The sequence below is a fragment of the Aphis gossypii genome, chromosome 3, assembly GCF_020184175.1.
Source record: "Aphis gossypii isolate Hap1 chromosome 3, ASM2018417v2, whole genome shotgun sequence".
Classification (NCBI taxonomy): Eukaryota; Metazoa; Arthropoda; class Insecta; order Hemiptera; family Aphididae; genus Aphis; species Aphis gossypii.
In genome coordinates this window covers 25386379-25398670 of record NC_065532.1, presented here as the reverse complement: position 1 = coordinate 25398670, position 12292 = coordinate 25386379, and the positions used below count along the sequence as shown (strand labels likewise).

Genomic DNA, 12292 nt, shown 5'->3' with positions numbered 1-12292 from the left:
TTATATCCGTATAAAAATATAAATACAAATTTGTATATCCTTTCTGTATCTCACTATATTATATCTTGATTATTATTACAAATATTAATTTTCTGTTTGAAAAACACTGACATTATAACAATAATACATCTCCAATAAAATAAAATAAAAGTTTCAATGCTGTGGTTTAGGCTGATTATAAGTAAAAACAATTATGATAAAATTGAATAATTTGGCTTTAATCAAAAAATCAATTATTGTATGACAGTTTTTCTAAAATTTCAATAAAAAAAAAAATGGGAAGTATAGTATTACAACTAAGTTTTTCCTCCCCCATCCCTCTTAAATTTTTTAAAATATTATAGTATTCTCAAAAAAGACCTAAATGTTATAGCTTATCTAACCTCTTAAGATATACTCTTTTATAATTTCTGGAAGTCATAGATAACATAATAATTAATTACACATTTTAAAATCAATACATATGTGTTTATATATTATATATAATTATAAAAAAATATATTCAATAATGATTATTATATACAATTATGTTGATAACTGTTTATTTATATTGTGTATGAATTCTTTTTTTTTTTTTAAAAAGGAAATATATTTTATGAATAATCATGAATCTGAGTTGTCTTCAATGAGCTTTTCATGAACGGCGCCTAAAGCCTGTAATAAGAAAACAATACACTTAATAGAACATTTTTAATAAGAAATTTATATATTGTGTATTTCAATTACTTAAGAGCAAAATTTAAATTGATATTTTTCAACCTATAAATCAAACAAAATATTTAAGTCTTGAACTCAAATTTACTTATACCATAGTATTTTTTATTAAAAAAAAAAATAAGGTTTGAATGTAGATAGAACAAATATTTAGGAAAAAAATATTAAATAATAAGTATTAAAGGGTTTATTATTTAGTCGATGAAGCAACAAGAAATTAAATATAGTCGGTACTTAAATTATGTTAGTCATTTTCAGTAAATAAAAATTTGATGACTTATAAAAAAAAGTCTGATAGTAGTGATGGATAGACACTTAAAGACTTTTGTTGTGAAGAAAATGTTTAACAAAGGCCACACACAAAAATGCTACACCGATTCCATACGTAAACCACAAAATAAATTTAAAAAAAACCATATTATTTATTATAATTTTATAATATATTGATGATCATTGATCATAGTATGGTTATAAATTATGAGAATATTATAAGATATGTGAATGTATAAATTATGTGGAGGGTGGTCATTCTGACTGATTTCCCACCAATTATGTAATCAGGTACTCTATAATGTAAGAATAATATATAATAAAATAATCTGAATTGAAAATATTACTTATTTTTTCAATTACAAATTTATATATAATATTCTTGCACAGTTTTTTATTAATTATATATGTCTGCAGTTAGAAATGTTAGAATAACATACAAACTCACCTTAAAATACTTCACAGTCTTTACTTTCAATTCTAATGTAGCGTCCTCGTCACATAGTATGATTGTTTTTGGATGTTGTTGAAACGCCGAAACGGTCCACATGTGATTTACGCCTTCCTCGATGGCCTTATGCAGAGCAAATGCCTTGTGTGATCCTGTGATCAATATCATGACCTGTAGTAAGTAAAATATATTGATTAATTAAATAATTTGTATAGTGTTATATGTATACATGTATATTATACATAGGTACATATAAAATGTATATTGAGAAATAGTTATCTCCAACAAAAGTAGGTATTCCCTTACATAGATATAATGTTAAGTCTATTAACAATTAACAGTTAGCTACTATACACACTTTTATTTTTAACATTTTTCTTTTTTTTAAAAAAATTTGAAGAATATCAGTACCTACTTATTACCTACATTATTACACTATTATGTATTCAAAAACCAATTTTTTTCATTCAATGGTTTTACACGCACAAAAAATAACTTATTAATTATGCAACGCCTTTTTTTTACCATTTTTATTCAATATTTTACAAAAAAAAATTTTTATGTTAAATTGAAAATTAAAAGCTTTTTACCATTTTGACTAGATAGGTACACATAAAATCCATAGTGATAGCAATTAATATTTAAAAAAAACCAATGTAGCCTATAATGTATGATGCAAAACCTTTAGAGGTCCACTATGACTGATACTTATTATACATGTAAAGTGAACGCTGAGTTTTCAAAATGTCAAATTGAGTTATTCCATCTGTATCGTAAAGTAAAAAGTCAGTATAGGAGATAAAACCATCTTTTAATTCCAGGTAAAAAAAATAATTTGTATAAAAGGTTACATTTGGCCCATACTGTTCTATGGCTATTAGGTACAGGATGTTTCAAAATTTATGTTACAGACATTTTATCATATTAACTATTCAAAACAAAGCAAAATGTAAAATACAAAGTTTTTAAAATTGTAAATAAAGGAATTTTTATGTTCATTTAATTATAGAAATCAAAAAACCGAAAGAAGGTGCCACACACGCATGTTTTAAAGTTTTACAAATGTATATCTTTTACAAATTATATAGTCACATTTCTTTTTTTTTTTTTTGTTATTTTTAAAATTAGAATGAATTTACCTATTATAGAATTTAAAAGTAAAATTATTATTTAGGTATTTAAGTCATCTTAGTGGCTTCTATTGATATTTTGAGTACGAAGCAAGTTATGAGTAGATAGGTTATTTCAACTGTAAACTTTAAAATTATTATAACTTCATTCAGAATTAAAATATCAATAAAATCTTCCAGATGCTGAGACGTCTTACTAATTTAATTTTAAAAATAACATTAAAGTGGATTATTGTGAACAAAAAGTTTGCTACCTATGTTATTGTACGTTTGTAAGACGAAGATAACTGAGACACATGCGGTTGTAGCGTCCTCTAAAATATCAAATATAACAGTCAGTTAATTTTTTTAATATTTACTGACTGGTAGTATACTAGCTCTTAAAAGGTACCTACCGTTTCGGCTTTCATAACCGTTCCTACGCCAACCGTCAGTGCCCGTTTGGGGACTTTATCAATGTCATTGTCGAAAAACCTGGCATTTGCTTCCAATGTCTCTCGGGCTAAAGTTTTCACTCTAGTCTTAGACACCAATGACGAGCCGGGCTCATTGAACGCTATATGACCGTCCGGGCCGATGCCTTTTCAATAAATGCGAAATCCAAACCGAATAAAACAACAAAAATGTTACTATAAATAAGATTAGAACTAGAAAAATAAATTAATATTACAGTATGTTATATATACGTATTATATTAAGGACTCAATGGTGCAATGAAGACAGTATAATTTTTTATACCTCATGCCTTACATTTACACGACTATACGGTGTATAAGTGGTGGCTTCTAGGAGAAGATTAATGGATAAATAGTATTTTAAAAGACTTAATTAATAATATTTTTTGTAAAAATCATATTCTTTGTAACGGGTGTTTATATATTTATAGTTAATGCATTTACATTATAATACACAATGTCATAATGATATATTATGGCATGTAGATAAAATTAATTTATATCACATATTCACGTATTCAAACCACCGCTAAATATACTCTAATACAATATGAACAATAGTACCTACCTCCAATAAATAAGTGAATCCCGCCAGCTTTTTCTATCAACTGTTCATAATGCATACACTCTGCCTGCAAGTCTACAGCATTGCCATCCAGAATATGTGCGTTATTTGGATCTATATCGACGTGGGTGAAAAAATTTGTCATCATATAATAATGATAGCTCTCCACGTGATCTCTTGGTATTCCTGTACACATACATTACATCTTTGCAAACATATTATAATATAGAAATTAGGTAGTTAAATATTAGAGTAGGAAAACTAAGAAGGCCGATTCAAAAAATATCTAGTCCTACGTTTTATGTTTAAAATAATTTTAATGTCTACTGTCTATCCTATACTCCTATATTGTGTATAGTAATTTTTATAATTTCCATGCATTTTTATAATTCTTATAGTTTCTTACCCACGTATTCATCCATATTGAACGTTTTGACGTACTTGAACGAAATATCTCCGGCCTTATAATATTTAATCAAGTACTTGTACATACCCAATGGCGTTCCACCTGCATTTAAACATAATGATTTATTTTCGGTTACCTACTGTTACCGCTAGAGAACCGAAATTCTATCGTAATAACTAATAGGTAAGTAATAATAGTATAGAAACACTAAGACACACCCGTCGGTAATCCTAAAACAAAATATCTGTCGGGTCCTGGGTTGAAATGTTTTATCCTTTTCACCACATATTTGGCAGCCCATTCCGAAACTTTTTCTGCGTTATCCATTATAATCAGCCTCATGGTCACTAGAAATTAAAGTCTTATAATAGTCGTATGATTACCTATATGATATTATAGTATTTTTTATGAAGAAATAAAAACTATAATCGGTAATATTAATTATACTACTTATTATTATAATATATGACATATCATTGTGGCTATATCCTATGTACATACAAAATATACAAGTATTATACCTATACTGCTCAACGTTCGATTTTTAGTATCTGTAGGTATATTATTACCTAGGTACCTTAATTAGATAGGGTCTAAATATATTAAGATATTTTTGTTTTGAATTTTTCAATCGCTGTCGTAACGTATATGAGTGGAACCATTCATTGGTCCTATGTACTCTATATTACAATCATTATACCTATTCTATCATCATTAAGACATTATTTTTTAACTTTTATAGTCTTATATATCTATAAGTCAATAAATAGTTCTTTATTCAATTTTATAATTTTATATCTATTCAATTTTTAAGCTTTTGAAATTAAATTTAAACATTCATATTTTTATGTGCTTTCCGATTATTTAAAAAAAAATAGGATCTTTTTTATCCCTTTTCCTATAAGTACTAAGTTAGTACTACTAACTAAACCTAATTTCTTACCAAAAACTACTTACAAAGTCAAATATTAAAGCATTTTTTCTATTCCTAAAAGTGACGTCAGATATTCAACAAATGAACAAAAACACATTATAACATCTATAAGCACTCATCGCTCCGTTCAGAGTTTATACTACTTCATTATGTTTTTTAATTCCACAGTTATAAATTATAATATTGATAATAATAATAAATACAATAATATTTAAATGACCTTTATACACGCTATGTTTGCAGGAGTTATCACTTTTTTTTCACATTATATGTAATAAGTAGTAATATAATATGAACAGATGCCTCTATTATAATTTATAATATATTATATTAATATATATTTACTATTAAGTATACAATTATTATAGGTATTATTAAATTATTGATTGTTTTCTTTTCGAATGTTGGATCGTAATAAAAATACAAGTTAAACGTTTACAATTTTTAAACATCGATATTATAATAAATTTAATACTAATAATACCTATGTACTATGATATATGGGACTTGAGTATATTACAGTCCACTAATACAATCATTATAATAAGTGTATACCTTATACCTAAATTCATATATATATATTTTTTTATATGTGCGAATGTATGATTTACATTGTCTATTCCGTCTTAACAAGCGTGCGTCCATTATCTTCCAACATGTTACATAATGCGCGCAATGACACTCGACAGCTAAGGTTAATATACTCGTAAGTCGTAGTATGTACTTCGAAAAGTTTTACCTATTATTGTGTTAAGTAATATACTGCGCTATCGATTTTATTAGGTATTTATCCATCCATATACTTGTAATTTGTATAATGATTTATTGGTGTTCAATAAAATTCACATACGATATATCTACATTAATTATTAAAATCTAGCCGTCAATCACCACGATATTGTTCGACAAAAACGCTAATAGTTGGTAATTTACCTGATCCAAGTTAAATCGTCATTAATTGAGTTCAGCTGCATGTAGGCGCACAGCGTTCGTTATGTATATATTAAAAAAGTTAGACTTACATTATACTATGGTCTGATACAAAGCCAGAGGCACAATATCATTGTACGATAAAAACATTATTGTCACCTACTCGATTCGTAAAACTCAATAATCGTTAGATTTCTAGTGCCTATATACAACGGCGGCATGTAGCGTTAGCGTAATAGCGTGCAATTTACGGTAATTATACACTATTGGCTGAATTATAAACACATCATATTATTATATTGTCTTTTAGCAGGTACACGCGGAATTCAGATCCTTGAAGTCAGTAAGTTATGGCCGGTAACCTTATAAAATTAATATTATCGAGAAAAACTTACCGCCGATAAACTATAATATACTCGCACGTCTGGTGGAACTGGTCGGACTTGAACACGGTCTTCGCTCGCCGATCGGGACGAAACGCGATAAATATTAATATATTATTATTATTATTATTACAACGTACCGACAGAACACGACGAAAACCACAATAATATTATAGTACAGACAATAATATAGTAAAGCACACTTCGGGCGTGCCGCTCATAATAACGTACGCATATACGCGACTGATTATTATAAAATACGAACTGTGTAAGTACACGCCACGCGTGGTCGTTTGCAGTGTTATTATTGTTTTTGTTGTTGCAAGTGTGGTCTATCGCTCGCGACATTGATTACGGTATAGTATTCTATAAAATAATCATAGTCAATTAATGTAATTAAAAATTAAATCACGCTGATATCGTTATTTCATAGTACGCAACGTTACATTATTGCAAACCACAACTGCGACTTCTGTAAACGGTCATATCCTAATGCGATGCAACAGCCGGAAAACCGTCGTTGTTTGCAAGTTGCAAGGATAAGTTTATTTTCGTACGTCCCTTTTGTGTAGATATTATAGATACTGGTACCTGCTTTGTTATTCGTAGTTATTTTGTTATTAGTGATACTTAGTAAATTATATTACCGAATCGTCATTCGCATTTATCACTTTTTTGTCTCATGCTTGTCGAATAGGTACACAGTTAGTCATATCGTAGTTATACCTAAGTACGCGTCTTGTACTCGCGTATACGAATGCGTAATACTTTTCCCTCGTTCAGAAAAAAACTATACATATACTGCAGTGTGTGTTCACCAATTTAGGGAACACTGAATTTCTCGGTCGGATTTTGGAATAAATCGATTTTTTTTTGCAAGCTGGTGGTATATAAATACACATTTTTAGATAGATTTAAAAATTTTTTGAAATTTTGGTCTGCGCGTGCCCAGTAAAAATTCATTTTTTTATTTGCAATATAAGACTATACGGTACATAGGAATTAATACACTATAGTTATATAATAATATATAATAATTTATTGAGGTACCTGTGTTGTTGATGGATGGTAATTTGAGGTCGGAATTTAGAATTCTGGGTCAATCGACCGACAACCAAAATACCGACAATAATAATATAATAGTATGTAATAATTTAATTTCACGTTTAATTTATATTTTTATTTTAAAAATCCGTCCATAATTATTATTGTTAATCGATTGACAATAATACACGTAGTGATAAAAATTGTTATAAAATAAATTTTAAATTTTGGTAATTTCGATACAAATATCGAAGGAGTAAAGTTATCCCGTGCAAAACACTTTTTAACTATGTTACGCGTGTATAAGACAGAGACAACACATGCGGGTACACGTCCTCTTAAAATTATATATGTAATAGGTATTAATATTTAATACCTATATAAATACAATCATTTTTACACATATTCTATAGTATCTTAGTCCGTGGTTTGAAGACAACAATTAAATCAATAATATAATTAATAATTTAATTAATAGGGGTACTTACGCAACGAGTCTCGATTTGACTGACTTTTATTGTTATCTCTTCTTTGCTTGTCGCATATTAAAAAAATGTAATCAAAGGTCATATAAATAAAAAATGCCGGGCTAATCACCCAGCCTTTGTTTTCAATATTAACATAATATTATTTTATATTAATAACAATAATAAAGTTTTATTTCGAACGTAAATTTTTTGGCGCTTATCGTTATCAAAGCGATTCATAATAACGTGATATTTAATGTGCGCATGCGCAATTGTGACAAGCCTGCTTGTAACAAGATAATATTATCTATAGCCGTGGTCCGTAGTTACGTAGTTACGATATGCTATACAGACATGTGCAGAATTGCAGACGTATCGGTGACGTGTAGTATACATTGATTAGGCGCTAGAATACTAGACTGATATAAAAATTATAACGATTACGTTTGTGTGTTGAAAGTTTGTTTTACAGTTATATTGTTTTTTTATTCATTTTTCTCGACCGATTTAAAGTTTGGTCTTCGTTTACTGACTATATTCCACTGCCCCACATTCGTCGACCATGTCTTTGACCGTGATCAAAGCACCATGGAAAGATTATTATCAGTTTAAAGAACTACTGCTGGCTTTGATCGTTGTGCTTTTTACTGTTGGTAAGTGCCGATTTGCAACACAAGTCCTACAGGAGCTAGTACTCCGAAGTCCAAACGCTCTGTGTTCAATAATTTATAATTGTCGTTTGTTTTTTTCTTTTAGTACTGTTTGTTTTATGGAAAAAAGGTCGCAAGGCCAATCGGGATGTACTGATTGTGGGGTTGTGCGATTCGGGTAAGACTGCTCTGTTTTCATACTTGTTGTACAATAAGCCGATACAATCTTTCACGTCTCAAGTGGAAAACATTGGTGAATTTAAAAGCAAGAAGGTATGTGGCAAGGCGATATTTATATATTACCAAAAGTAAAGCTATTTATGAATTTCTTCTCAGAACTTATTACGCATTGTTGACATTCCGGGACATGAAAGAGTGTTCACAAAATATTGGGATGCTTACAAGATGAATTGTAAAGGTGTTATGTTCGTTGTGGATTCAGAAACTGTTCAAACTGACATTTGTGATGTGGCTGAGTAAGTATGAAAAGTAAATATACATTATATATATTGCATTCACTAATAATACATTTTTTTTCAGGTTATTATACAGAATTTTAACTGATGCAACGATTCAGTCCAACAAGAGTAAAATTGTAATACTATGTAACAAACAAGACAAAGTGATGGCCAAGGGATCAGAAGTAATCAAGACTTTGCTTGAAAAAGAACTGTATGTATTAACAACTGTTATATTTATAATTATATGCTTATTATGTATTGTGTTTTAGGGATACATTGCGGTTAACAAAATCAAATCAACTAGAGAGCATTGATGGTAAAAAGAATAAGACCCTGTTGGGGAAAAAAAAGAAACATTTTGAATTTTCACATTGTCAAATGGCAGTAGAATTTGCAGAAGTAATTACTTCATCTTCAGACGTAGTTCTAGAACCAATTAAAGACTGGCTAGAAAATGTTCAGTAAAGATACATTGTGTTACAAATTTACAACAATCTATTAATGTTTTCCATTTTTAGAATTGCATTTAAGTTAAAAAAACTAAAATTACTTTTTAGTTTTATATACTTGTTTTTTTCTATAACCCTATACTTATAATTTTATTTTTTATTCAAGAGATAAAAAAGACTTCTTATTCACATAGGTGAATCTAAAATTATTTCTGATATGTTATTTGCTGTAAGTTGTCTTCATGTATAATACAGTTTATTATTTTTATTTTTTATCAAGTGTATGTATTAATTTGTAATTTAACTGTATAAATCTTTTATGGTTGTTAAAGTCTGTACTTAGATTTTTAATTTTGTAATTAATGACGTATAAAAATTGTATATAAAATGTATGAATCTCAATTCTGTAGAGTACATCATCTATGATCATGGTCATGTGGCGTTGCAACAATACTATTTTCATCAAAATTGCAAACTATGTTGGTATTTTTTATTGTAAGCATAGCATGTTTAGTTACATAAAACTAGTTGGGTAAAAATTAAAATGTTAAGTTATGAATACATATTTACTTGATAAATGACACAGAAGTGATGGGTGAATTAGGGATTTTAAGTTTTTGTTTATGTTTTAGTTGTTATGTGTTTGGAATTATAGCACTTGTTAAAAGTAGACACTTCAGGTTACGGAAATGTGCAAATCTCCAAACTTATAATGGCATATAAGTATTGGCGTAAAATAAAATAACACGTTTTTGACAGCTAAAATTCAATATTGGTTCATTAATGGTATCCAATTCACTAGTATAATATGGAGTGATTTGCACAATATGGTAATACTATTATACAATGTTAATTATATTTAATATTTACCTTTAACTCGGTCAAATTTTCATTGTAACTATATCATTTTGTACTACATGGACACATTTTCTTATTTTATTTCTTTTTGAGGACAAAATTAACATTGCTTATTAAATACATATAGGCTATAGTACGCCTACCAGAAGTGGAAATCTCTTGATTATGTCCTTTACTTACGCAGAATAAAATAAAATATTTAATTAATTAGTAATATTTAATTACAATTAGAATATATTATGTACGCATATAAAATGATAAGTACTGCCTTTTGAGGTTAGGCAACAAGATATCTTCTAGTTCTCATGTTTCCAAACATGTTAATAGCTTTGTTAAAGTTTATTTTAAAAGCTGTATGTTTCTTTTCAGCTATAACAAGTAACATGTATTATGTTACGTTCATCATCCATAGCAAGTTAATCTATACTGTATTTTCACAAAGAAAAAAAAATTCTCATGGGATGTGATAACTGGTAAAACCAAGAATTATTATTTTAAAATTTGAAAAATAGATAAAATATTGTGATTTTAAAAATTTTAAAGTATACATAGTCTTTGAGTATATTAAAAAACTCTAAAAATCTGTGTTATTTAAGAAAGGGGTATGTCATATATAATATAATATTTGATAAATCATTTTGTATACAAAATAATTACTAATTACTAATTAGTAACTCAAATAATAAAAAAATGTAAACAAGAACTTTTTTTTGAAGAACTATGTAAATAATGTAGTAATTTAAGGCATTTATTTGGATTTGATCGGTCAAGGTAGATGGGCCCATAATCTATATGAAAATAAATTTACAACTTTCATAAAAATAATTTGCTATCTAACTAGTAACATTGCAAACTGTTTTATAGAAACCAATGAGGTCTTGGAATAAAATACCAACTATCCGCTTATTTTAGTTCATTTGTTAATTCCTTATTTATATTATTATTATTATTATTTATATTAATAAAAAATGAAAATTAAAGTCAATTTTATTTTTCTTATAGGGCTACGGTCACCGGTTGAAGGTTTTTTTTTAAAAAAAAAAAACTAATTCTATTATTTTTTAATAGTGGAACGGCACTTGGAGGAAATATAATTTAAATAGGATGTTTTGTTTTTACAATAACTAACACTAAGTACGTTTTGTTAGTTAATTTTGTTTTATTTTTTTTATTAAACAATTTAGTTTAATATGATTGTAAATTTGAATATTTTAATCTTAAGCTTTCAAGACAACGTTGTCTGGTCCGTCATCGCCGACGTTAATTGTCTTTATCTCAATTTTCACTATCATTTTCATTTTTACATTTTGTAAAATATGGTAGGTATTAGACAAACAATGTGGTAGTGAATTCATGAAATCTGTACAAAAAGGCTAGTCTTTTCAAGGGGACGTCGCTCTATCTTGTACAAAAACAATAATTTCGATACTTAATTTAAAAGTTCAATACGAAAGGGTTTCAAAAAATAGTTTTTTTTTTTTATTATAAAAATACATTATGTACCTACATTTTATCGCTGTGTGATGGAGTAAATTTTGAATTTCGAAATTTCACATCTATGACTTTTTTTGGACTAAATTCAGCTATGATGCTCTGCTATCAAATACCACGAAAAACAGAACAGAAAAAAAAATTCTATAAATTTAAAATTATTTATTTTAAGCCGTAGACGGCGGTGCCATTAGAAAGTACTCGCAATGCACAGTTTGGGAGTCGTTGATATACACGCATAAAAACATAAAAATTGTCAATTTAATTCTTCTCGTGAGTTTTTAACTGTTGCATGTTGATGGTTTTTTCAAAAAAAAAAAAAAAATTTAAAATTATTTTCTTTTCAATGAAAATATTAAAACTATTACTATTCATTATATTTACTTCCTGGTCATACCAATATGTCAGTAACTCAATATAAAAATGTAGAAGTATTATTTTAGTACGCCCTGATAACCTAAACAAAAGTACACCTAGTTAGGTATTCATTTGTATTAACTTTATTATCTAGTTCAAAACAATTGTGTACAAAATACAAATAAATAGCCTTTAAATCGAGAAAAGTGTTAGGATCTAACGCTTAAGTACTTAATGCACAAAAAATATTATTCCTAAATGTTACCATCAAGAATAT

General features: G+C 27.8%; 2 protein-coding genes across 4 annotated transcripts; one reads left to right on the top strand and one right to left on the bottom strand.

The window, feature by feature from the left end:
* Positions 1–197: 197 nt before the first annotated feature.
* LOC114131483 (glucosamine-6-phosphate isomerase) lies at positions 198–6553 on the bottom strand. 3 transcript variants are annotated; one of them, XM_027996706.2, is made up of 7 exons: positions 6251–6553; positions 4210–4338; positions 3992–4093; positions 3589–3771; positions 2961–3145; positions 1433–1606; positions 198–654 (listed from the first exon to the last, which is right to left on the bottom strand). In XM_027996706.2, exons 2-7 carry the CDS (start codon positions 4331–4333, stop codon positions 604–606), a joined length of 819 nt encoding a protein of 272 aa, XP_027852507.1. In that variant the 5' UTR covers positions 4334–4338; positions 6251–6553; the 3' UTR covers positions 198–603. The 3 variants fall into 3 exon arrangements, with proteins under 3 accessions (XP_027852507.1, XP_027852509.1, XP_027852508.1); XM_027996708.2 differs by lacking the exon at positions 6251–6553 and adding an exon at positions 5859–5866; XM_027996707.2 differs by lacking the exon at positions 6251–6553 and adding an exon at positions 4949–5093.
* Positions 6554–8018: 1465 nt separating this feature from the next.
* Positions 8019–9584, top strand: LOC114131486 (signal recognition particle receptor subunit beta). The gene is made up of 5 exons (XM_027996711.2): positions 8019–8402; positions 8506–8672; positions 8736–8875; positions 8940–9071; positions 9130–9584. Exons 1-5 carry the CDS (start codon positions 8312–8314, stop codon positions 9323–9325), a joined length of 726 nt encoding a protein of 241 aa, XP_027852512.2. The 5' UTR covers positions 8019–8311; the 3' UTR covers positions 9326–9584.
* Positions 9585–12292: the final 2708 nt, after the last annotated feature.